Below are 27,470 nucleotides of genomic sequence, written 5' to 3' on the forward strand. Positions count from 1 at the left end.
TGTTTCCCCACCTGTTTGCCATGAAGTGATGGGACCGGATGCCATGATCTTCGTTTTTTCTGAATGTTGAGTTTTAAGCCAGCTTTTTCACTCTCTTCTTCCACCATCAAGAGGCTCTTTAGTTCCTCTCTGCTTCTGCCTTAAGGGTGGTGTCATCTGCATATCTTTGATATTTCTCCCGACAGTCTTGATTCCAGCTTGTGCTTCATCCAGCTTTCATTTTGCGTGATGTGCTCTGCGTATAAGTTAAGTAGCTAAATAAACAGGGTGACAATATACAGCCTTGAGGTACTCCTTTCCCAATTTGGAACCAGTCTGTTGTTCCATGTCCAGTTCTAACTTGCTTCTTGACCTGCATACAGGTTTTCCAGGAGGTAAGTAAGGTGGTCTGGTATGCTGCTGCTGCTAAGTCGCTTCAGTCGTGTCTGACTCTGTGACCCCATGGACTGCAGCCTACCAGACTCCTCCATCCATGGGATTTTCCAGGCAAGAGTACTGGAGTGGGACGCCATTGCCTTCTCTGGTGGTCTGGTATTCCCATCTCTTTCCACAAGAATTTTCCACAGTTTGTTGTGATCCACACAGTCAAAGGCTTTAGTGTAGTCAATAAAGCAGAAGTAGATGTTTTTCTGGAATTCTCCTGCTTTTTCTATGATCCAGTGGATGTTGGCAATTTGATCTCTGGTTCCTCTGCCTTTTCTAAATCCAGCTTCAACATCTGGAAGTTTTCAGTTCATGTACTGTTGATGCCTAGCTTGGAAAATTTTGAGCATTTCTTTGCTGGTGTGTGAAATGAGTGCAGTTGTGCAGTAGTTTGAACATTCTTTGGCATTGCCTTTCTTTGGGATTGGAATGAAAACTGATCTTTTCCAGTCCCGTGGCCACTGCTGAGTTTTCCAAATTTGCTGCATATTGAGTGTACTTGCACAGCATCATCTTTTAGGATTTGAAATAGCTCAACTGGGATTCCATCACCTCCACTAGCTTTGTTCGTAGTGATGCTTCCTAAGGCATTATTTTTGTAATGAGATTATAAATTCCCAAACAGGGAATTTATAATTCTGCAGTATACCATAGAAGTTAGCATAATGATCAGTGTTGATTAAAGCTCTCTTATTATTTGTTAAAAACCTATCATGGGCCACAAATTGTGTCAGTCACCGAGGAATCCATGTTGAATAAGGCAGTCACCCCCCTGCCCCCCTGGTTGCTGTCCAGGAAGCCTTCAGGCTACCAAGGAAGCATCACCATCTTTAGGCAATACAACTGGTATTTCACTTGACTTTAAAAATTATAATAATAATAAAATTAGCTTTTAACTGTTTGTTACACTTAAAATCTCAGATTTTTCAGAGTAATAAGGAAGGAAGCTCAATTAGCTCAAGCTACTGTTTTTAAAATGTGAAGGAAAGCATGAAATACTAAAAGATATATTTTCATTTCTATGCAGAAGATCTCATTAGACCATATCTAGGGTGCTTATACAATGGCTCTTCTCTGGCCAGGTCACTCTCATCTTAAACATAATTTGACATATTTCTATCTTTCTGCTTTTAAAGGGGTTAATTCTGTAAGGAAAGATAAAGTGAGAAAAACTTTTTCCAACCAGATGTAAAGCATTCAAGGACTAGACAGGGCTGCATGACTCAATCTAAAAAATATCTTCAGATCTCATTTTTGTCAAATCTCTCAACAGATCACTAATAAACAGCCTAAATTAAGTACTACTTCTCACTTGCTCTCTTTCTCTCAGCTTTTACTTTGGCAGAAAACCTAGTCAGCAGGAAACTATCCCAATACCAGATGGCAGGAAATAGCAGGTGGCCAGATTGAATAACTGGCCTCTGAAAACCCCCAGTATTAGCCTGTAGCCCCAACTTTCAAATATGGCACAAAATTCTTTCACTTTAAGTTTTTGTCTTGCCTTTTGTTTTTACAATAAGAAGACAAATTGACTTTTTTAATTTTGTGGGGTCCAGAGATTGACCAGCTTCCACTTCCTTAAGGTTCAGAGAAAAGGTGCAGACTTGAACTGATATGAGATGATGTTTGAGGAACCGTCCAGGTCAAAACAGATAAGCAGATAGAGGACTGCACAGCCCTTTATGTGGCCTCCTCACTCCTGTCTCCCCTGTCACTCAGCCTGTGGCACAAAGACCCCAGGAGCAAGCAAAAGCTGCTCCAACTAATGTGTGCCAACTCGGGGCAAGACTAGCATTTGAATTCACTTTCAAGTTCCATTCCTTTGTGGGAATACTGGTACTATATACACCTCAGCTTGGATAGCTTAGGCCTTTAAAAACCATGTGGGGAGCAGCAGGAAGCACGAGGAGATAGACTGAAGTGCTGGAATGGAGCTGTGAGAAAGTCAGCATGATCATGTATCCTGAAGGGCCTGAGTGCTAAATTTTGCTCAATTTTTTTTTTTTCTTCCTTTCAATTCACTGAAGAGTGTCCCAGTCTCTCCTAAGTGCCACAAGAAATAGCAGTGTAACTCAAAGCTGATTTTCCTCTAAAATTGCTGTGGTACTCTAGTTTTCTTTTTTTACTTCATCTGTTTTAGAACTCTAAAGTATGAGCTTCCATTGTTGTCGTTCAGTCGCACAGCTGTGTCCGACTGTCTGTGAGCCCACGGACCCACCACAGCCTGCCAGGCTCCTCAGTCCATGGGATTCTCCCAGCAAGAATACTAGAGTGGGTTGCCATTTCCTTCTCCAATGAGCTTCCATATCTGTCTTCTAGTAGAGCATATTCCTGAAATCATTTTTCATAAATCTCGTATTAAAACAAGATGTTGAATTAGGGACTATAAATAAGTAATAAAATTTTCATAGTATTTTTATTATATTTTTTGCCTTCTCTTTCCCATTTCAGATGTTAATGAGTTTTATTCTCAAGTTTTATTAGCTGTTGGCCTTCATGACTTTTATGATCATCTGTAAATTCCTAAGAGGGGGACCTACTGATGGAAGATGGGTTTTGGCATTGACATCTAAGAGTTAAAATCAGTTTTTTCTCTTCTGTTTTATTTAGATTTCGACATAGCCCCAACTGCTGGTACCTGAGAGGTTGGACTATCCACACCTGGATTAGGCAGTGTCTGAAATATGGTGCCCAAGACAAAGCCTTATATACCCTTGTAAATAAGGTGAGTGGTTTGCTGGCATTTGCAGCTTATTCTCCTCAGTTTAGGCAAGATGGTGTCTGTACCATTACATGTTCCATTACAGTACAGCAGAAAATAGTATAAGAAATAGCTTTTAAATTTATTTGCCCTCAGATAATCTTTTTAGAATGGAGCTGGTATAAATTAATCAGCACATTAAAAATAAAGATTCCTGTAGCTGTGGCTTTTCCAAGCATAGTGATTTTAAAATGGAGAGGTGAAAGGAAAAAGTTAGTAATCCAGTCACAGAAACTCTGTTGGTGGTCATTTCATTCTTGATCCCCAAGTGTTGGGGGTTTTGCCTAGTTGCCTTTGGTGATGTTTAGCGTAAAAGACCATTTTGCTAGAGTACAGTCTTCAGAGCATTCATATCTCTTACACATGAAAAGACAGACTTCCTAGTTTATTCAGAACATGTCTTCCTGAGTCCCTGACTTCTTCCCTGAAGCCCCGGAAGCCCCTACAATTGGGTTTTTCTGAATGTTACAGATTCCCCAATGGCTGAGTCTTCATTCTCCTCGTAGTATGAAATAAGGACAAAATAAACAAAAGTTATTATTGTGAACGTTGTTATTGTGAATCCCAAGCTGCAATCCTGGTTTGACCCATAACAAGACTTTAATAATATTTCTCTGGAAATGTATTATATCTGTAGTGTCATTGAAACTTCTGTTTTTTAACTCAAAAAGAAATACTACATTTGTTTTTGGGAGCCTTTGTTCCTCTGACTTGCTTGGTTACCGGTTTAACTTGATACACGTTGCAGACAGATTGTGTGTGAGATGTTGAGCTGGATACGGCATTGTCACAAAAATGGGCAGCATCCTATCCTTTCCCTTGGGAAGCTTATAAGTTGATAAAGTAGATAAGCAGGTTCAGTGATAAATCTAATATTTCTATCTTACTTTTTGTTGTTACTAGTCTTTTAGTGAAAAACACACCAGACAGGGAGTCAGAAGACCCAAGCTATAACACCATGAATTCTACCAGTTGTTCTTAACTTTAGGCAAATGGGCTTCCCTGGTGTCTCAAATGGTAAAGAATCTGCTTGCAACACAGGAGACCTGGGTTCAATCCATGAATTGGGAAGGATCCCATGGAGAAGGGAATGGCTACCCACTCCAGTATTCTTGCCTGGAGAATTCCATAGACGAGGAGCCTGGTGAGCTACAGTCCATGGGGTCGCGAAGAGTCGTACATGACTGATGAACTAACACTTTCACTTTAGGCAAATAGTAATTTTATTCTTTTGGGTCTTAGTTTTTTCAGCTCTAAGCCAAGTGAGATGTACCAAATCAGTGATTTCCAACCTTGGCTGCCCATTAGAGTCATGTAAGAAACTTTTAAAAATTATAGATGCTTTCTCCACCCCCAGGATTCTAATTTAATTGGTCTTTCTGGAGCCTAGGCATTGGTATTTTTTTAAACTGGTTTTTTTTTAATTTTTTTTTTTTGAAATAGATTTTATTTTTTAGAGCAATTTTAGGTTCACAGCAAAATTGAACAGAAGGTACAGAAATTTTCCATATGTTCCCTGTCCCCGCATGTGCCAGGATATGCCTCCCCCGTTATCAGCATTCCCCATCCAAGTGAACCATTTGTTACAGTGATGAACCTACACTGAAACATAAATCACCCAAAGTCCATGTTTACATTAGGGTTTACTCTGTGGCTTTGAACAAAGTATAATCTACCATTACCGTATTACAGGCTACTTTCACTGCCCACCCCACCCCCCAACCGGTCTCTGTGCTCTGCCCATTCATACCTCATCAGTGTCTTTTTAAAGCTTACATGTTGATTTTTGCAGCCAGGATTGAGAATCGCTGACCAATTGATTCCTAAGTTTCCTTCCTTCCAGCTTTAATGATTTATCATTCTAAAATATTTTGTTTTTACCCTGCCTTAGGAATTATTGCAGATCGAATGACTGCTTTGATAAATTTAAACACTGCCCATGGGATGTAACTTTTAAAACAGTGGCTTCTGAACTTTTTTTTTTTTTTGTATTTCAGCACATTTGAGGCATTCTGTACAGTCTGCTAGTAATAGTGACTCGGTTCAGCAGAGACTGACAACTGGGGTTTAGGATTATCAGAATTCCTCAAGGAGGATAGGTGTAATTGGAAAAAAAAATTCCTCAGATATTTCTGTGTGGTTGATGAGAGTGAGTAATCCTACTGAAGTAAGAATTTAAAATAAGTATATAACCAGTTTAGATGATTAGTAGTCAGACTTTATTGTGCATGAAAATCACACAGAAAGGCACTAAAATCTCAGGTTTCTTGGGTCTTTAAAAACTCAGAGACGAGAGATAACAGATGCTGGCAAGAATAGGGCAAAAATGGATCCCTTATGCACTGTTGATGGAAATGTAAATTGGTACAGCCAGTATGGGAAATAGCATGGAGATCACTCAAGAAATTAAAAATAGAAATACCATGTGGTCCAGCAGATCCACTTCTGGGTATATATCCAAAGGAGGGTGAAATCACTGTCTCAAAGAGATACCTGCAACCCCACATTCACTGAAGCATTATTAACAACAGCCAAGCCATGGAAACCTAAGTGTCCATTTACAGGTGGATGGATAAAGAAAATGTGTGTAGGGCGGGGAGAGGGTGTGAACCTGGGTCTCCTGCATTGCAGGCAGATTCTTTACCATCTGAACTACCAGGGAAGCCTATGCATACATGTACAGTGGGATATTTAGCCATTCAAAAGAAACTTCTGCCATTTGAGACGACGTGGACAAACCTTAAGAGCATTATGCAAAGTAAAATAAGTTGGTTAAAGAAAGACAAATACCTCATGATCTCACTTATGTGTGAAATCTGAAAAAGAACTCAGAAACAGTGTAGAATAATGGATATCAGGGTCTGGGGAAGGAGGGTGAAAATGGGGAGGTGTTGGTCAAAGGATACAAACTTTCAAAGATGAATAAGTTCTGAGGATCTAATGTATAGCGTGATGACTCTGGTTAAGAGTGCTGTATTATATTCTTGAAGGTTGCCAAGAGAGTAGATCTTAAATATTCTCATCCCCACTGCCACTAAAAGATAGTCGTTATGTGAGGCAATGAATGTGTTAACTAGCCTTGTTGTAGTAATCTTTTTGCAATATATATGTATGTTAAATGATCATGTTGTACACCTTAAAGTCACACAATGTTACATGTGAACTATACTTTAATAAAGTTGGGAGAAAAGCACTCTAAGGACCAGAAAATGCTGCAAGTGTGATTAATGTGTGCCTTCTCCTGGGACTCCATTTTTGTGTTGATATTCATACTTTTTTAAAAGAATCACTGAACCAGTGGAGTGTGGTTGTGTTTTATATTCTTGGTTTGGTTTGGGTTTTTTTAAGTTATAATGAGGTGTTAGAATTGAGCTTTATTTTTCACGTCAGGTGTCTTATATCAGACACCCACTCACAACTTTCTCACCCTGACCAACAGTTCCAGTTACCAAACTGCATGAGTCACAGCTTCTATTTCACTGTCACAGATGCTGTAAAATGATAGTCAGATATTTTAAAGCTAATGGGAACAATTTTTTTTCCTGAATAATACATAGGCATAATTATAAACTGAACTTAATGAATTTTTTCTCTTATTTTACTTTTATTTTTATTTTCATTGCAGGTCCAATATGGTATTTTTCCAGATAACTATACATTTAACTTACTGATGGATCATTTCATAAAGAAAGAAAATTACAAAGGTATGAGACCAAACCCAGATCCATATATAATGGATCTACAGTTCCCAAAGGGAAGTAAATATAGGCACTTTTACTTTTTTTTCATTTCTTAATGACATCTGTACATCACTCTTTCAGTCAGAAATAGATGCGCAGTTGATTGACCTTATCAGGTGGCCAGATAGGAGACTTCTGTCCAGGTCTTCTTTCCTATGAGTTTCTCAGATTTATTTGTTCATGTCTCTTTGGGCAAAGGACAGTGAATTTAGTTAATGCAATAAAGCTGCCTGAGCTTCCACAGCTAGTTAAGGTTATATTAATTCAGCTATTAGCTTGACTTTGTTTTAAGCACAATTTGCTAACTTTGTTTTACTTACATCGCAGTTGTTACAGCATGTGAAGTGTATAAGCATAAAATCTTATACTGGAGAGAGTAGCATGCTCCCTGTGAAGGGAAGTCATTTTACCTCCCTAGGCTTTTGTTTCCCTATCTCTGAAGTAAGTGCAGTGCTCACACTGCCATACAATTGTGCTCATTTTACATGCTAGCAAGATCATGCTCAAAATCCTTTGAGCTAGACTTCAGCAGTACATGAGCCAAGAACTTCCAAATGTCCAAACTAGATTTAGAAAGGCAGAGGAACCAAGGATCAAATTCCCAACATCTGTTGGATCATAGGAAAAGCAAGGGAATTCCAGAGAAACATATTTCTGTTCATTGACTACGCTGAAGCTTTTGACTGTGTGGATCACAACAAACTGGAAAATTCTTCAAGAGATGGGAATACCACACCACCTTACCTGTCTCCTAAGAAGGCTGTATGCAGGTCAAAACGCAACAGTTAGAACCAGACATGAAACAACAGACTGGTTCCAAATTGGGAAAGGAGTATGACAAGACTGTATATTGTCACCCTGCTATATAAGTTAAATATAATTTATATGCAGAGTACATCATGTGAAATGCTGGGCTGGATGCATCACAAGCTGGAATCAAGATTGGTGGGAGAAATATCAACAACTCTAGATATACAGATGATACCACCCTAAAGGATGGCAGAAAGTGAAGAGGAACTAAAGAGCCTCTTGATGAAAGTGAAAAGGCTGGCTTAAAATTCAACATTCAAAAAATTAAGATCATGGGATCCAGTCCCATCACTCCATGGCAAATAAATGAGGAAAAAGTGGGAACAGTGACAGATTTTATTTCCTAGTGTTCTAAAATCACTGCGGATGGTGACTGCAGCCATGACATTGAAAGATGCTTGCTCCTTGGAAGAAAAGCTATGACAAACCTAGACAGCATATTCAAAAGCAGAGACATCACTTTGCCGATAAAGGTCCATCTAGTCAAAGTTACGGTTTCTCCAATAGTCATGTATGGATGTGAGAGTTGGACCATAAGGAAGGCTATGCCCTGAGGAATGGATGCTTTTGAACTGTGGTGCTGGAGAAGAGTCTTGAGAGTCCCTTGGACTGCAGGGAGATCCAACCAGTCCATCCTAAAGGACTCAACCCTGAATATTCATTGGACGAACTGATGCTGAAGCTCCAGTACTTTGGCCCCCTGATGCAAAAAGCCGACTCATTGGAAAAGACCTTGATGCTGGGAAAGATCAAGGGCAGGAGGAGAAGGGGGAGACAGAGGACGAAATGGTTAGATAGCAACATCAACTCAGTGGACGTGAGCTTGGACAAGCTCCAGGAGATGCTGAAGGACAGGGAAGTCTGGCGTGCTGTAGTCCATGAGGCCACAGAGAGTCAGACAGGACTTAGCAACTGAACAATAACAAAGTGCATCGGTGATCTCTTTACCCCCAAAATCCTGTGGCTCCATGGAACTAACCTGAAATGGCTCTTACCTTCATCTGCAATAAGTGGGGGACCAAGGAAAGATGGGGATTGTGGCAGACCCTCCAGAGCAGTCACGTGGAGCCCTGCCAGTCTCCGTGGACGGGAAGGATGGTGCAGCACGCTGGTGGTCTCGGCTACACAGACAATGAAGAAGGAAAGAGGAGGCTGTGCCATTGTGTAAAGATACACTCTGGCTTCCCCTTCCACCATTTCATCCTCAGTCTTGGTTCTGAACCTTGCCTGTGTTATGGTAGTCACTACCTTAGGAACACGGGTATGGACTGGTGGTCATTTATGCTTTTGTGACACCTTGATTCCTGTCATTGAGTTACATCCCTCATCCCTGCACACCAGCACCCTCAGCCTTTTCCATTGCATCGGGATGCAGTGGTTAAGCTGGGCACGCAGGACCTTTCTGCTTTCTCTTCTCTTTCGTAAGACTTGGAGTTGTTGACTGCCTAAAAATATTTGCTGTACATTATTTTTTTAAATGCTTATGTCTCTTGCCCATTTTCATTCCATTTTAAGCATGCGTTTCCTAAATTGAACTAAAATTAATTTTTAAAGGATAATTCTCTTTTGCATGTTTCATCTTCCATTCTCTGTGAACATCAGATTTTAAAATTCTTAGTAGTTTATCACTGGAAAATTATGTAGTAGCAGTTTTCTCCCCTCTCTGTTGTTAAAGGAAATGTTGGAAGGGTAAAAGGAGTTTGGGGGTTCCCCCCTAAATTCAGAGTAAATAATGTTGAGAATTTTTTTAAATAAAGTTCTGATGAAGATTATTATTGTTTATGGCAAGAAATTAGAAAATATTATACTTTTGTTATTAAAATAGGAAATATCAAAGTACATAAATAATTATGGAGGAACAGGAAATCTTATATAGGTCAATCTAATTTCACTTCCCAAGCTGACTGAAATGAATATAAATTAGAGATGAATTTTATTTATTCATGTGTAATTTTGAATTCAATATTGAACAGTTGGCAAAACATTTTTTTGAACTATATTTTTAGCTTTAACTTGTTCTTTTAAAATACTGGTTTGTTGGTAAGGTAGGGGACTGTTTGTTTATATCTCTTGCAGGTTCTTTTTTGCTTCTGACTTATTGGGTGACTTCTCCCTGGTCTGCCTGTCCGTCTCAGTTTACCCATTTACAAAAAGAATATAGAAATTCTTGCATTTGACCTCATTTAGAACCATGACAACACATAGAAAACCAGCTGGCTAGCAATAGCTACAAATGAGTGCTAACTCTTATGAGTATATGCAAAAGCCGTTTAACAGAGCAGCTGTTATTCAAAACATTATATGCAGGCACTGTTTTTTAAACCAATGTTAACATCTCTGATTTAACAACAAATAATAAGAGAAAGAAATTATTTGAACTTGAATTTCTTGGCTTCTGCTTGTGTTTTGGAATATTGAGGGGAAATAAATCAGATCTTGCTCAAGATCTGGTCTCCTGTGATCAGCATTCATGTGGAAACAAGAATCACTGTATTAAGCTCAGGGACTTACGACTTATGAATACACATTTCCTTTCCATTCTTTCAACTCTTTTAAATTGAACCTGATTGTCCTTTTTGTAGTCATCAGTTTTCTGTCTGAAGTAATACCTGGGATTTAAAATTACCTTCAGCATTCGTCCTTTTTTCCAAAACAGAAAGAAGGTTCCAGAACATACAGTGGGGCATTCCGCCCAGCCCTCTCCATCTCTTCTTACCAGGGTGACCTGGAAAATATATTTGCCTCCTTTCTATATGCCTTAGCTCTTCCAGCTGATGGATATGCTGCCTTAAATTTGCTTCACAGTTTATGAGGCATTTTCATATGTATTATGTTGTTGGACTGTCCAACAATCTTGTGAAGTCTATGGAACAAATGGTATTTTGTCATCATGAAGATGATACTGAGAAATCAAGGGGTTTATTCTGTGTCCTCGAGAACAGTGGCACAATAGCACCTGATTTAATACCTAGCAGTATGTACAGTAGAAGCTAAAGACAGGGGAAAGACCTGCTTTACAGAAGAACTAGGACCACAGCCCATGTTTAACTTCATGATTCTTTGTATTTTTCTATCATGCCTCACTTTCTGAGTGCTTATGGTGGCGCTACTGGTAAGGAACCCACCTGCCAATGCAGGAGACATAAGAGACATGGGTTTGATCCCTAAGTCAAGAAGATCCCCTGGAGGAGAGCATGGCAGCCCTCCTGGAGAGGATTTTGCCTGGAGAATCCCATGGACAGAGGAGCCTGGCGGACTACAGTCCATAGGGTCTCAAAGAGTTGGACGAGATTAAAGTGACTTAGCGTGCATGCATGTGTTGGTCCTTTAATGGACCGGAACCTGGTGGTCCGGAGTCGACGACGAGAGAGTGAAAGAAGGCAAGAGGCTAATCCCTGGGTTACGCAGCCGGCTTCCGCGTTCCAGGGAATCAGCCAGAAATAGAGAGATAAGAGAGAGGAGAGAAAGAAAGAAAGACACGGGGACCAAAGCTCTGATGGAGCAAAGGTGTTTTAATCAACATGGCGTGGGCACATATACTGTAGTTATTCTCAGCAAAGATAAAGATTAAAATTCCAGACTTAACAAAACCCAAGGCGATCCCTATTAAAGAGAGAAGAGGGTACTTATCACCATAATGAGAAACTAACAAAGGAAATGCCTGGATTCCTCAGCCCCGGAAAGGTGTGCCTCTCCTCTTAATTCCTGAATATTCAGGAATTAATAAGGGCCAAAGGTTTCCTGACAGATCCATAACAGCACACGGGAAGCCTCCTGTTAAATGCTTCCTGACATGCATGCATAGTTAAATACAGATTTGATGATGTTACCTAAGCTAATTTCCTCATTTTTACTTTGATCTTCTTGTCAGATGCCTTATCTGTGGTTTTTGAGATCATGATGCAAGAAGCTTTCGAAGTTCCTTCCACCCAACTCCTCTCCCTCTATGTTCTGTACCAGTGCCTGGCAAAGAAGACAGACTTCAGTGTAAGTGACCTGTCTTGAAACAGTACTGAGAGCCTTAGAGAAGCCAGCAGCAGCTGCTCAGTAGGGATGTGGGGGCCAGAGGAAAGCCCTGCCCTCAGCATCTGGGAAGAGATACCTGGGGTGCAGCCCTGTGACCCCGCACAGCCAGGAATGAGTGTTCACCCACACATTTTAGGTCCTGGGTTCTAACAAAGTGGAATTGAATGTTCTTCCGCTTGGAAGAATCTCAAGTGAAAGTCCTTACGTACATTCTGAAACATGAGCTATGCTGTGTGCCTCATACATTCAGAAATGGGCAACTGATGATCAGTGAGAACTGGATGCCAATGAAGCAGTGAGGCAGCTAGCTTTGACCACAGCTTCAGGTATTAAATACTGGTTTTTAATTTGTGTCAGTATTTTCCTGAGGTGCTCTGGGTCAGTGGAGAATACCAGATTTTGGTTTCATCTCTTCATTGTTATTGCTTAGTCACTAAGTGGTGTCCCTCCAGGCTCCTCTCTCCATGGGATTTTCCAGGCAAGAATACTGGAGTGGGTTGCCATTTCCTTCTCCAATTGTTTATTGCTCCCCTAAGAGTCACAGCAGTAATAACAGTAGCTAATACTTAAATAGCACTTACTTTACACTTATGTGTTCTTGGTGTTTTAGATTTATTCATTCATTCAGTCCTCTCAACTCCATGAAGATGAGAACACGAGGGCACAGAGAGACGGCGTAATAGTGGCCAAGCTCATACATAGGTGGTGAAGCCAGGCAGTCTGGCCCTACAGACTTTGCCCTCAACCTCAAATGTAACATCAAAAAATACTGCTTTGGGTGGAAACTGCGAAGATCATCTAGCCTAGTCCCCATTGTAAAAAATTTATGGTGTGTTTTGTTTTTCTGAAATGAATGTCATAGCCTGTGGCATACCTCATGTTCATTAGTTCATCCTGATACTATGGATCATGTTTTTCCCTAAAGAAAACAAAAAACATCTTTAAGGTTCCATATTTATTATTCCCTGAGCCCCTTTTCATGCAGTTTATGTGGAGGGAAATCAAAGCTGTGAGTGATTTGCTTTTGAAAGTGAAATGACCTCCTTAATTACCAGCTCTCTTTCTTCTGTGTGCTGCAGAAGCGCCTGGGGAGGCTTTGTTTTTCTCCCAAGGTCTTTGCTTGTTTCAAAGGTTTAGTAAAACCTTAAGAAATTGCGCTTGCATTGCAGTGCACAAAGGTCATTCCCAAGAAAGAGGTTTTGGTGCCCGTTAACACCAGGGGTGCCCCACTTACACCTGACTGCAGGTGTGGCTTGCACACCTTGTTCAGTCTCTGACCGGTGCAGGGCCACCTCAGCTTTGCGTTCTGTATTTCTCAGCCAGAACACAGACTCAGGCTGCTGTGTGCCCCTGCAGTGCCGCGCCGAGATGATCAGGGCGCTCCGCGGGCGTGCGATTACAGTGGGCCCCGTCACTGCCATCGCTGGTCTGCAGCAGCCTCAGCAGTGCTTGTGTTTCTGCCCCCCATTTCCCCATGTCTCAAAAGGCTTCAACTTTATTGAAGTGTAATGTTGCACCCTGGGTTGAAAGAAGTGATCACTAAGTGTTTCTGATTGCCTAATTTATTTTTAAGAGGCATAAATCTGTCTAAAAGCAGTCTAATAGTTGTATTTACTTGAACACTGTGAAGTAGGAGTCTTACTGCTGAATTGTTTAAAATTCAGAAAGTCTGCTCTGTCGCGTCCTAGCAATGTGAGTACAGAGCCGACAGCGTGGGTAATCTTTATTGATCGCCTCGAGGCGGTGCTGATCCAAGAGTAGGCTCTAATAGTTTTGCTTTTCTGATTGTAAAAGGAGCTGTTATTCACTGCCCCAGATTCAGAAAGGAATGAGAAATACAAAGAGGAAAACCAGAATTGCTTGTAATTTAACTGCCTAGAAATCTGTTAACATATTGAGCATTTCTATTCTGCATTTTTTATCAAACATGAATATCTTTTCTTTACAAAATCAGAATTATCATGTAGCTTTAGTATGATTATTTTGTTTCTTTTACCTAATATTATAGCATATTCTTTTTGCCTCTGTGTCATTAGCGCTCACATTTCTGCATACAGCATACATTGCTTGGCTGCACCATGACCTGCTGTATTCTGTTTCAGTGGGAAGAGGAGAGGAACTTCGGTGCCTCCCTGTTACTCCCAGGCCTGAAGCAGAAGAACTCGGTGGGGCTGAGTTCCCAGTTGTATGGCTATGCACTTCTTGGTAAGCTGGAGGTCCTTAACTAACATTGTTCTTCACAGATAGGAACTGATTCATTCTTTTACTTCTTAATATAATAAAATTATACATCTTAGTTATAATAAAATTATAATTTGATTTAGACTTGTGGAATTCCAATACAGCTTTCATTTTTAGACATAAAACTGGACTTTGATGGCCTTATAGTTATTAGGTAAGACAACAAAGTGGGATTTAAAAACCTCTGGCCACTGGCAAGGTGAGAACTAGTTCTGATGGCTCTTGATTATATTCAGTGGTAAGCAGTGTGAAGAAGGATAAAGAAAGTAGAGTTCTGGTCCTCACTTGGGAGAACCAGCCAGTAGACTGTTTCCCAGTATTAAAAAGATCTTCCTGTCTCTTTAAACCCAAGCCCAGGAGGAAGAATATTGAATGCATATTGTCGGCTTTGTTCTCAGGTGAGGGAAGAGGAATGCAGAGAGCGTGTCCAGTAGCACTTTGGGACAGCAGAGAGGGACTCGCTAGTGCAGTGTGACTGCCTCGCACAGGGCGGCTGGCTTTGCTTTAGAGCCCCGACTGCCTTAAATGAGACAGTCAGGAGGGCAGGGCCTTTGGAGGAGCGGCCTTGGCTCTCAGCAGATCTGAGCACGTAACATTCAACCTAAGTGTGCATCAAATGTGTCCTGCTTTACAGAGTTAATTAAAATTCATATTATTTCATTAGCCTTCCATGCTTTCTCCTAAGCAGATAGGCATTTGGGAAAGTGCCTTCTACTAATCATATACTGTGTCTGCCTGTTAGCTTTGTTTTCTGAAAAGCATCTAAGTTACAGCAGTTTGACTGCTTTTGGAGTTGGTCTTCACCAAAGAAATGTAGTGTGGCATTTAGGGTGCTGATTCTGGTAGAAACAGACTCAGAGGAGTTCATTGGGCTGCTCTCAGACTAACAAAAGAGTTGACCACCCTTTTTAAAAATCACTTTTTCCAAGATCATTAGAGTGCCAGTATCTCTTCAAGATCTTGATTTCAATTCTTTTGGGTAAATATCTGGAAGTGCAATTGCTGGCTCATATGACAGTTTGTTTTTGTTTTTTTTTTTGAGGACACTCCCTATCGTTTTGCCTGGCAGTTAGTGCCATTTTGCATTCCCACCAATAGTGCACAAAGGTCTCCATACTCTCCCCAGCACTTGGGTTTTCTCTCTTTGGTGAAAGCCGTCCTGCTGAGTGTGAGAGGATATTGTGCTGTTGACTTTGGTTCTGATGCTTGATGACATTGCTCATCTTGTCACATGTCCATTGGCTATTGTGTGTCTTCTTTGGGAAAATGTCTATTCAAGTTCTTAGTCCGTTTTTAAATCAGTTTATTAGTTTTTTGTTGAGGCATAGGTGTTCCTTGTATGATTTGGAGATTAAAATATATTTTATAAAATATTATAAAATAATACTGTGGAAATTAGAAGAAAAATCATTTTCTCTTACCATCTACTTTCGATATTAATTACAAGTTTTTGCATTTACCTTCAGAGGAGCACTCAGGGCTGTTTCACTGCATGAATTGTCCAGGAAGTTGTCAGGGCCGAGAAAATGTGCTTTGTTGTTCCTGATTCTGAGCAGAGGCCTGAGTGCTTCGAATCTGGCAGCATCAGATTCAGAGCCCCCTGCTCGCAGTGTGGCATGTGCGGTGTAGCCTCATTTACCTCCGACATAAGCAGCTTCCCGGAACGTGACTGCAGCCAGCCCCAAGTATCTTAAAGGTCTAAAATTAGCTGTCACCTGATGAGCTTTGTCTGTTTATGTTCCACTACAGCTTTCCCAAATCCTCCTTCCAGGGAAAGATAAGTGAAGGTAGACTTAATACCTGGCAGCTCAAGGTGACTTTGGTCGTTAGTTCAGAGAATGTCTGTATCCCCCTGGAATCCCAAGACAGCACCCCTCCTCACTGGGGGACCCTGCTGTCAGCCAGCCACATCTTCAGCTCTAGTTATGATTGTTTGAGGTTCCAAGAGAAACACTCATGTCCCGAGACCCACAAGGATGACGAGGACTTAATAATTTAAATACTGATGCAGCTCAACTAAAAGAAAGGAGAGTAAAGTGAGATTTTCTTTTTTTTTTTTTTTTTTTCCTATAAGGACAGTCAATGGACTGTTTTGGAGCATTTTGAAAAATGTCAAACATTTCCTGGCAAGGAAGGTTGTCAGATGTTGACAGGATTTTTCAGTGTAAGAAAGTTGTGAAATTTCTTTTTTAGAGCAACATTTTGTCTTGAAACAAAAGTAGTATTTCAGTTGCTTAACTTGTTTTATAAGGGCAGCTCCACTTTAGAGGCGGGCTTCCCAGGTAGTGCTAGCAGTCAAGAACCCACCTGCCAATGCAGGAGACATAAGAGACATGGGTTCATCCCCTGTGTTGGGCAGATCCCCTGGAGAAGGGCATGGCAACCCAACCCACTCCAGTATTCTTGCCTGGAGAATCCCATGAACAGAGGGGCCTGGTGGGCTACAGTCCATGGGGTCCCTCAGAGTTGGACACGACTGAAGCGACTTAGCATGCATGCACGCACACTATTAGAGGCAGATATAGTGACCTCTGTAAATTTCCCTCAGCCCTCACGATAGTCTCCAGCAGTCCAAATGGAAAAGTAAAAAAAAAAAAAATAAGTCCATACAAGTTTATATTGAAAAATGTGTACATTGACTGACCACATTTTTCATCATCCATCTGAAATATCCTTTTTCACTGGATGGGATGAGTCTTAGTAGAGATTTGAAATGATCCTCCATTTCTTGAGCTGCCAGCTGAGTACTCACTTGTGTCTTCAAGTCATCAGCCTCAGACATAGTGGGAAGCCACGGCTAAGCCTTCTTCATTGCTCTTTTTGGCCACAGGGAAGGTGGAGTTGCAGCAGGGGCTGCGGGCTGTGTACCATAACATGCCACTTCTGTGGCAGCCAGGCTACCTCGACAGAGCCCTTCGCGTGATGGAGAAAGTGGCCTCCTCCCCAGAGGATGGGAAGCTGTGTAGGGAAGCGGTAAGTTTCCCAGCCCTGATTCTGGGGGATTTAGCATCTCTTGTCCCTTATAAGTCAAGCTTTGGATTTGTTTTCATTGTCTCCCCCAGCCCCACCTTCTTTATCTCTATAGATTCATGTATTGACTCAGTTGAAAAGGAATGAAAAAACCACAAACATTCTCAGTGTTACTGACAAGCACTAGAAAATAAGATTAACGTTGCTTTTATACTTCACTGTCTGGGAGGAAAACTATTGTCTCCCAAGAAATTCAAACTGAGTTCAATAAAATACTGTTTATTGCCCTCCACCACTACCACCACCAAAGTAAAATCTCAGTAGAAGCATAAGAGACATTAAGATTTTATTTTTTACTTTTGGCATTTCTGTATCTTCATGTAGTTCTGAGAGACTGACTACCTGTCAGAGTTTTCCTAAACTCTCAAGAAATGAGTTTAGGCAGTAGAAATGGTGCCATCTTTCTTTCCATTAAGGCATTCTGTGGTGAATGCATGATGCTGAGGAGGTCTGGACCAGGTGTCCCTTTCAGAGTTCGAAGTCTTTCAGTTTGCCCAGACTAGGACCCTGTCCTCCCATCAGCCTCAAAGCCCCTTGGTCACCTCGGACTCTTCATTCTGCAAAGTTCCTAGACTTAGCTCAAGCCATGGGAAAGCATGTGGCAAGCTTATGCCCGGTAGGAAGCCATTGTGCTCACTCCTGTTCAAGCAGCTTTTGTAGCCAGAGTCAGGCCTCAAAGGACATCAGTTATTTCGTTAACACTGTGTGAAAGTTGACTTTGAGCTGTTTGTTTTGCCTTGACCCAATCACTCCATCTCGCCCCGTGGCTTCCATTTTGGTCTCAGGATACAGAAGTCTGGTCCCTCTACTGGCTCCTTATACTGATGTCTAGTGAGTCATTATGTTCTCTGCGAGACATTTATACCAAAGCATACACATTTCTGAATATATATTCATGTTTTAACCCCACTATAGTCAGTACTAGTGATTGAAACACAAAATTAGACATAGATGCTCTGCCAGGGAGATGCTTATTGCAGTTTGAGCCAGACTTGCATTCTTTGTGTTCTGACTTCATAGAAATGTTATTCAGATGTCAGCATTGAATGGGGTGTGTGTCAGATTTGGGTATAATGTATTAGTGGCATTGAAAAGCCTTGGAGTATTTTCTGGATTTTTGTTCTGAGTTGACATGGACAGAATTAATTGGTATTCACACAGGTGTTAATGCTGGCCTTGAGGCCATTTCTGTCCCATCTCTTGATGATCAGGCCCTCCTTAAAGGAGGTTGCCCCAAAATGAAGGTGGTAGGGGAGAGGGGTCAAAACAGAAAAGAAACCTTCTGTTTCATAATTTACTTACTTTCTAAGTCACAGAAATCCCCTGTTACAACAAATTTCATGTGTGCTGTCTGGTCTTTGTCAGCAGCTTATATAGATTGGCTGATTCCTAATCTCTAAATGTCCTGTGAGTTGAATTTTTCTCTGAAGGAGGCCCCCGCCTAGATTCAGAGGCTTTATTGTACTTTCAGAATGGCCTGTTGTTGGTTGTGGTCTGTAGTGGTTTTTCTTTCCCATTCTTCCAATTCCAAACCAATTAAGGAAGAAAGACATGGAAGGGGTGTTACTTCATTGCCCATCGGGCATAATTCCTTGATTCCTATCTGGCTGATTAAAAGTGAAATCAAAAGCCACTCTGCTGATTCACTTACACAGACAATTCTGAGTTTGCTTATTGTTCCATTTGTTTTGTACTAAGTGTCCCATGCCATGTGACAAGGTGTTTCTACTGTAAAATTACATAACCATTTCTGTTTTCTGTAATTTAATAAGAGAACTCTTCTCGCGACTTTTTAGGTCCCAGGCTTCCCTCCCTCCCCCTTCTCCAGCCTCCCTCCCCAGTGCTCGCAGGGCCACAGGGAGCTGAGTCTCTGCCCCTTTCTGCTCCACAGCTGGATGTGCTGGGCAGGGCACTGAGGGCTCTGACTGCTCCGGCCCCGGAGTCTCCAGAGGAGCAGCCCCAAGAAGGCGAGGAGAGCCTGACGTCGGAGGAGCTGATGGAGCAGCTGGACGTGGAGGAAACCGAGCGGTCCAAGCTTCCCCGATACCTGGAACGGTATGAGGTGAGTTAGGGCAGGCTGGAGTCCCCTCAGCTATGTGTTAAATGTGCTTCTCCACCATGGAGACAGACACGCAGTCCTTTCATGTATCAGTATTGCACAGAAGGGCATTGAAAACTGTCATCAGAAATCACATTTTTATCTCCTTACACAGGAAGTGATCTGAAACAAATGGAAATTTTATACCCCTTTTTGTACTTGAGCGAATTGGTCACAGTTTTGTTCCCTAAGGCAGCATATCATTACCTACCACTCATCTCTGACGGGTGGGTAATAAATAGCCTTCCTTCCCATAGCAAGCACCTGACTGCAGCCCTGGGCAAAGAGGAGCTGGAGATTGAACCCTCTCGATCTCCAGAAACCGAGGTAGAAACCACAAAGCCGCATTTGAGTATGATGGAGATGAAATGCAGGTGTCTTCTCTGGCTCGGCTTTGTGGCATGCACTGAGGCTCCTGGAAATGCCCTCTGAGCTCCACGGACAGTGTCAGCAGGCTCCCACTGCTGTTTTTCAGGAGCTGTGGCACTCAGGCTGCCGTTAGTAGCCTTCAACTGTGTGTCGCAAAATGCTCTGAGGTTAGAGTCAGGGAGGAAGAGCCATGTTCAGTTTAAACCCCTGGCCTCTTCCTTGCTGTGTTTCTCGTCTGTCTAGAGCCAAGCAAAAAACTGTGCTGCCTGAAGGAGAGTTCATCGTTTGAAGCAGAAAACCTCCCGTCCCCTCCCCCCCGCCCCCCGCTGACCCAAGGTGGTGTCCTTTTGGTCCAGAGGGATATACACCTGGCCAGGCTGCCACATTAAATCTTTGCAGGAATGGGACCAGCTTTGGGAAATCTATTTCCGCATGTTCTAAGGAGGATTCTAGTACTTTTGGCTGTTGTTCCCAGTACTTCTCTAAGGTCATTGCTCAACTCCCCTCCTTTATAATTTAAAAACTGAAAAAGGAAGGTTAATCAGTGTTTTCAGGGTACACAGAGAATTAGCAGCTATGTTAATAAGTTACATACTTGTTGTTTCCTCTTAACTTTGCCTAACTTTGCAAGTTTAGAAAAGCTAAAAAGCAAAAAACTCTGCTTAGCCCCATAGGTTATCATTCACCATATTCATATTGCCCACTTCTAAAACTTACAACCTTTTCCTTGTTTCTTATATCTTTAATTTTAGAAAATAGAAATCTGTGCCTGCATTAAATTCTTAGCCCTTGCTCTTCCACAATCCTTTTTTTTTTTTTTTAATTCACAAAAAGAAAAGAGACCAGGATTTCTTGACTGCTTGCTGTGTGTTAGACACTTTCCTTTCTTCCTGGTGCCTGATTTTTATTAGTCCCAGGTAATCTGGGGCTTATTTTTATATGACTGAACCATCACATGAGGCCTCTGGCTGCTCCTTGAAGCCCATGGACCCTTCCTACCTTTCAGCCCCTGCTATTAGAGTAGGCCTCATCACATATGCCAGTAAATCGCATTTATTTTGTGGAACATGGGGTATGTGGTATATGCTAAATCTGGGGCCATAAGTGGGTCTCTGATCTACATCTTGAAGCACTTAAGTAGATTAGTGGTTTTAGTACTTTACTCCTCCAGAAATATTACAATACCAACCAAATAGAGCTGCCATTTCAGATGGAACCATAAGCAGTCAGAATGTCAAGGCTGACCTTTCATGACGCACAGCACGGGGAGGCTTATAATAGCGAAAGCACTCATGGGAGCTGTTTAGTATGCCATTAGTAAGAAAGCCTTGACGTGACTTCCATCTGGTGAAAGGAAAACTAGTTAGGCAAACATTGATCCCAGTTATTCTAAAGGAAGAGCTGTGGACAGGTTCAGTCCATTTTATCAGCTGCATCTATCATTTTGTTTGCATCTTAGGGTCCTTTGTTCATGGGGTTTGCTACTTGGTCAGAAAGGAAATGAAGGTTCATTATACTTGTGCAGTCTTTGTGGTTTGAAACAAATTATACAGAGAATCACAGCATATGGAGTTCCATTTACTGTGTGTGAGTGAAGGGGAAGAAATCACATGTGGGGCATCTTAGCAGAATTGCTATGCTGAAAGCAAAGAGCAGAAGCTGTCAATGCCTGGAATAGAGGCAGCGTGACAGGCTTCCAGTGACCTTGTCCTGTGAGCAAAATATGTGCAGATTTTGCAATGACTTAATCTCTCCTCTCTTCTTTGTATTCTTCACCTTCCTGCCCCTTCCACATCTCCTTGTTTTTGTTTTGTTTTTTGCCCTTTGTTCCAACAGGCCTTACATTCTAAGCTGCAGGCTCTGGGCAGAGTTGAGTCCGAAAGCCTTCTGACCCTGACCACCCAGCTTGTGAAGGAGCAGCTCCCCACCTGTGAAGCTGAGGATATCGCCACCTATGAGCAGAAGCTGCAGGAGTGGCATCTGGAGCTGGCAAATTTGATTCAGAGAGAAAAGGAGATGAGGGAAAAGGCCAGGCTCGAGCATGAGGCTCGAAGGGCAGCAAAGGCAGCCGCCTAACAAGACCCCACAGGACCTTCCCAGACCCTGTCTCAGGATTCATGGTGACAGCAGCCTCAGTGTCCTCCGTCCATTGTCTCCTGTTCTTAAAGCAGACCCCCATGGTACTGAAGCCACGTTGTTCACATATCAAGCCACATAATCACCCACCCAGGTGCCCGGAAGGCTGTGGAAGCACCAAAGTAACAAGTGGTCAGGCCGAAGCCACAGCTAAGTACCTTATCTAAGGGCTCTTGAGGCTTGTCGTGGAGTTCCTGGGAGACAGGGATCAATTTTGAGCCCTGAAAGTCCCTGATACTTAACGATGATAGCGGGAGAAGACGTGACTGAAGAATCCAGTCTCAAGCACAAGCTTTTGAAGGTTTCTCTCCCCCCGCGGTGCCGCCTGTGTGTGCTGAGATCTCCCTCCCTGGTCTCCTTAAGCGCAAGCTCTCCTCCTGAGCTTGCCCTTCCCAGACCTGAACTGGGAGAAGTTCAGTACAGGAGCAGACACAAGACCTTCTGGCTTTCGAATTTCAGAGACCCCAGTGGCATGTAAAAACTTTGGAGGAGAGAGCTAGGCCTGGCTCTGCAGCCTCCCTAGCTTGGCTCCCCACCATGTTGGGGTGACTTACAACATGTTGTCTCAACTTCCCATCCAGTAGGTAGAGTGAGTCTTCTGTACACACGTGCACAACTTATGAACACACATTTCAGTTAGAGGCTGGAGAAAATGAGAGGTGGGATGGGGCTTGCAGTGCGTGGGAAATGCGAATGATTATAAGACTGTCAGAAGGTGGAAAGTTCCTCCCTGGGCTTTCCCTGTGGAAGGTGTCAGCGCAGTCGTGGCTTGCTATGTAACTTTGCCCTCATGTGTACTGTATAGTCTTATACAGGATTGTGCTCTTTTATCAAGAACCTGTGGAAATAAATGTTCTAGGATCATGTGGTGTGTTCATTGTCTTCAGAGTAAGGGAAGGGAGAGGTAGGGGCTTTCGTCGTCTTTATAGCTGCTGAGGCCTGGGGTCCCAAAGCGTTGGATTCGACTTGGTGACTAAACAACAACGACATAGCTACTATGATTATGAGCAATGTGTTTTCAGTCTTCCTCCATCAGACTGTGGCATTTATGGTAATAAAAACGACCTCCACAACAAACATCCATCAAGGAGGCCCTGAGCACCAACTCCAGCAGGCCTGTGAGGGAAGTACTATTAGCCCATTTTTGAAAGAGAAAACTAGTTACTCAGAAACTAACTAGTGTGGGTCAAGCTCACACGCGTTCCCTCCATACATCCCTGCAGTCAGTATCTGACACCAGGCCTGAGTCTTGCTCAGGTAGACGATCATGACCTAAAGTCAGTGCTGACATTTTGATTTATCAGGGGACTTTTTCAGCCACTCTGTTACTTCATCAAGAGGCATGAAGCATCTAGTTGATAACTTCAGATCGTAGTTTTGCCTCCGTTTTCCTTCATATCTATCCCTGTCCCTGTCGCACTTTACTTCCAGTCTACAACAAACCATGTCCCCATAGTCAGAGCCGGCCCTCCAGCCTCCTATCACTGATCCAAGATCTTAGAGCCGGAAGTCCCATCTCCCAGTCTTCCCTTTGATCATGTGACTCCTGCTGAACCAGCTCTTCCTTGTACTTACTTCCTGCCTGCAAACCCTTTACATTGTCACTGATCACCAACTGGATCTCCAGAATTCACATCTTGCTTGCCCTCCCTCCAGTCTGGGCTCCCTGGATTGGCCATCGCACTGATGCATCTCTATAATTTCTTCTTTTTCCCCTTTATCCAGGCCCATTTGCCATGCACAGATCTCTGTCCTTGGAGCAACATGTTACGGGTTGAATTGTGTTCCCCCTACCACCACCACTAGTGAAAAATATGTTGAAACCCTGACCTGAGTGCCTTAGAAACTAACCTTAATTAGAAATAGGGTCTTGACAAAGATACTCAAGTTAAAATAAAATTATAAAAAGAATTTTGGACAAAAGATAGAAGGAAGACCGGGTAGAGACACACAGGGAGAAGATGGTGATGTGAACGGAGCGGTGCACTCAAGCCAAGGATGGCAGGCCAACACCGGAAGCCAGAAGAAGCAAGGAAGACTTGTCTTCTGGAACCGTAAAAGAGAGCGGGACCCGACCGTCACATTGCTTTTGGACTTCAAGCCTCCAGTACTGTTCTGTTCTTTTTAAGTCACTCAGTTTTTAGTCCTTTGTTATAACAGCCATAGGAGACTGACACACACCGTTTGTTTTCTGACCTACCAAGTTTGGTATATAAAGTTGTGAAATCAACCTGACTGATTTCTCTACAGGTTTACAGGTGTCCTCTTCAGCTCAGTAGTCTTTTCATTTCTCTTACTCTCATTTTTACCTCAATAGCTTTTCAACTGGGTCTGCTTAAACCCCAGACCCTTGCCCCCCACCAGAACTGTGAGCAGATGTTCTTGCCTCCTACTTTATCAAGAAGACATAGGTCACAGAGTACAACCTCACAGCTCCCTTATTTCTGCAAGTCTACAGTCTTTTTATCCAAGACTTCCTTCACTTTTAGAAACTAAAAAGGCTTTATCCTGCCATCAGTCAAAGCTGCCACCCTGCCATTCTCCTTCCTTTTGTCTTCAAACTTCTTAAAAGGGTGTATCCACTTACTGGTTCATAGCTGGCTCATTAGACCCTGAAGATTTGGCTTTCATTCTGCGTCTTAGCTGCAGTGATCCTCTGCCCTCTGTTCTGTTGAGTGCCCCTGACCTCCCACACATGCATTTGTGTGGCACATCCTGTGTGCTGGGTATCATAGCTGAGAGCCATGGACTCTACTCTCAAATAACTTATATTCTAACAGAGGAGGCCAGCACAGAGGCCCTATCATGCTTGATGTATGAAGGTTGTTAGTTTACTGAGCAAAAGTGCCTTTTGATGTATCTTGGATCTTCTGCTTGACATAATAAGGGAGAGGTTGAAAAAGCCCTGCCCTTGATAAACTAGTGAGTATCATTAGAAACACAGAGTGCTGTGGGTGTTCACAGGAAGAGCACTTCAAGCCCAGAGTCGGGAATACTCTAATGAAGGGAAATCACCATCATCTGCTTTGTGCTTTGATTAGTCGCATAGGTTTGGCTCATGCTGTCCTGGGGCAGATACGGTCCTCATCTTCCCTGTGGAGTAGTGTAAAGTAGATGTTCAACAGAAGTTAGTTTAAATTGAACTGAAATGAACAGCCCACACCTACCCTGCGCCTCCCTACCATCCCCCTAACCAAAAATGAAGAAGAAAAAGGCAGAGTGTTGGAGTAAGACGCAGCAATGATGAGGTACAAATACCTTGGTCTCCTCTCCTTCGGGATGTGTTACCTTGACACCAAACTTTGCATTTTGTCTTCATCTCTCCTGTCTGGCTGTGGATATCAGATATGCGTATAGGAAATTTGTCAATTTTCAGTTCAGTTGCTCAGTTGTGTCCTACTCTTTGCGACCCCATGGACTGCAGTACACCAGGCTTCCCTGTCCATCAGCAGCTCCTGGAGCTTGCTCAAATGCATGTCCATCAAGTCAGTGATGCCATCCAACCATCTCATCCTCTGTTGTGCCCTTCTCCTCCTGCCTTCAATCTTTCCCAGCATCAGGGCCTTTTCCAGTGAGTCAGCTGTTTGCATCAGGTGGCCAAAGTCAGAGTTTTAGCTTTGGCATGAGTCCTTCCAGTGAATATTCAGGACTGATTTCCTTTAGGATGGACTGGTTGGATCTCCTTGAGGTCCAAGGGACTCTCAAGAGTCTTTTCCAACACCACAGTTCAAAAGCATCACTTCTTCTGTGCTCAGCTTTCTTCACAGTCCAACTCTCACATCCATACATGACTACTGGAAAAACCATAGCCTTGACTAGATGGACCTTTGTTGGCAAAGTAACGTCTCTGCTTTTTAATATGCTGTGTAGGTTGGTCATAGCTTTTCTTCCAAGGAGCAAACATCTTATTTTCACGGCTGCACTAACCATCTGCAGTGATTTTGGAGCCCCCCAAAATAAAGTCTGTCACTGTTTCCATTGTTTGCCCAGCTGTTTTCCATGAAGTGATGGGACCGGATGCCACGATCATAGTTTTTTCTGAATGTTGAGTTTAAGCCAAATTTTTCATTCTCCTCTTTTCACTTTTATCAAGAGGCTCTTTAGTTCTTCTTTGCTTTCTGCCTTAAGGGTGGTGTCATCTGCATATCTGAGGTTATTGATATTTCTCCCAGCAATCTTGATTCCAGCTTTTGCTTCATCCAGCCCAGCATTTCGCATGATGTACTCTGCATATAAGTTAAATAAGCAGGGTGACAATATATGGCCTTGACATACTTCTTTTCCGATTTGGAACCAGTCTGTTGTTCCATGTCCATTTCTAACTGTTGCTTCTTGACCTGCATTCAGATTTCTGAGGATGCAGGTAAGGTGGTCTGATATTCCCATCTCGAAGAATTTTCCAGTTTGTTGTGATCCACACAGTCAAAGGCTTTGGCATAATCAATAAAACAGAAGTAGATGTTTTTCTGGAACTCTCTTGCTTTTTCAGTGATCCAGTGGATGTTGGCAGTTTGATCTCTGGTTCCTCTGCCCTTTCTGAATCCAGCTTGAACATCTGGAAGTTCTCAGTTCACATACTGTTGAAGCCTGGCTTGGAGAATTTTGAGCATTACTTTGCTAGTGTGTGAGGTGAGTACAATTGTGCGGTAGTTTGAACATTCTTTGGCATTGCGTTTGAGATTGGAATGCAAACTGACCTTTTCCAGTCCTGTGGCCACTTCTGAGTTTTCCAGATTTGCTGGCATATTGAGTGCAGCACTTTCACAGCATCATCTTTTAGGATTTGAAATAGCTCAACTGGAATTCCATCACATCCCCTAGCTTTGTTCATAGTGATGCTTCGTAAGGCCCACTTGACTTCTCATTCCAGGATGTCTGGCTCTAGGAGAGTGATCACACCATCGTGATTATCTGGGTCATGAAGATCTTTTTTGTACAGTTCTTCTGTGTATTCTTGCCACCTCTTCTTAGTATCTTCTGCTTCTGTTAGGTCCATACCATTTCTGTCCTGTATTGTGCCCATTTTGCATGAAATGTTCCCTTGGTTTCTCTGACTTTCTTGAAGAGATCTCTAGTCTTTCCCATTCTGTTGTTTTCCTCTATTTCTTTGCACTGATCACTGAGGAAAGGCTTTCTTATCTCTCCTTGCTAGTCTTTGGAACTCTGCATTCAGATGGGTGTATCTTGTCAATTTTACAAGTAGTCAAACTAGTTTATCAAAGTTATTTTTGCACTCTGAATAAAATATTGATAGCACATCATTGAATCTAGGGACACTATACTGCTAAACTTCTCACAGGGCACAGGGCAGCCACCATAACATGAACTGTCCAGTCCACAAAGTCAGTGATGTCAAGTTTACAAACCCTGCCCTAGGGTATGCGAGCTGGGCATCCACAGGAATTTTTGCAGTGACATAGATGAGGCCCAAGAATAACGTTTGTGTAAATGGTTCATTTACAAATGATGTTTCTTAGGCTAGAAATATCATTAACATCATTTGTCTCTTGTCTAACTGTATATGAGTATAAAATATGCAGTGATAGAGGGTGGGGCCATTATCCCTTTGGATGAAAGTCCATATGGGCAAGGATAAATGGTAATTTACAATGTCATGTTAGTTTTGGGTGTATAGCAAAGTGACTTAGTTTTATATATATATATGTATATTCTTTTTCATTATTAATTCATTATCAGATATTGAATATAGTCCCCTGTGCTATACAGTGGGTCCTTGTTTATTTTATATATAGTAATTTGTATCTGCTAATCCCAAACTCCTCATTTATCCCCCTACCTCTTTTTCCCTTTTGGTAACCATCAGTTTGTTTTCTAT

At 42.2% G+C, this 27,470-nt stretch overlaps 1 protein-coding gene across 2 annotated transcripts in view; it reads left to right on the forward strand.

Moving 5' to 3' along the window:
- Positions 1-22,498, forward strand: part of MRPS27 (mitochondrial ribosomal protein S27) — a 101,071-nt gene extending 78,573 nt beyond the window's left edge. For both annotated transcript variants that reach the window (XM_043887456.1, XM_043887457.1), the window contains 7 exons: positions 3,034-3,148; positions 6,810-6,888; positions 11,606-11,721; positions 13,863-13,965; positions 16,832-16,974; positions 18,923-19,093; positions 21,335-22,498. In XM_043887456.1, the coding sequence (XP_043743391.1) occupies positions 3,034-3,148; positions 6,810-6,888; positions 11,606-11,721; positions 13,863-13,965; positions 16,832-16,974; positions 18,923-19,093; positions 21,335-21,574 (967 nt within the window). In that variant the 3' untranslated portion in view covers positions 21,575-22,498. The remainder of the gene's footprint in view (positions 1-3,033; positions 3,149-6,809; positions 6,889-11,605; positions 11,722-13,862; positions 13,966-16,831; positions 16,975-18,922; positions 19,094-21,334) is intronic.
- Positions 22,499-27,470: the final 4,972 nt, after the last annotated feature.

This window comes from Cervus elaphus, chromosome 25 (genome assembly GCF_910594005.1).
Source record: "Cervus elaphus chromosome 25, mCerEla1.1, whole genome shotgun sequence".
In the NCBI taxonomy this organism is placed as follows: Eukaryota; Metazoa; Chordata; class Mammalia; order Artiodactyla; family Cervidae; genus Cervus; species Cervus elaphus.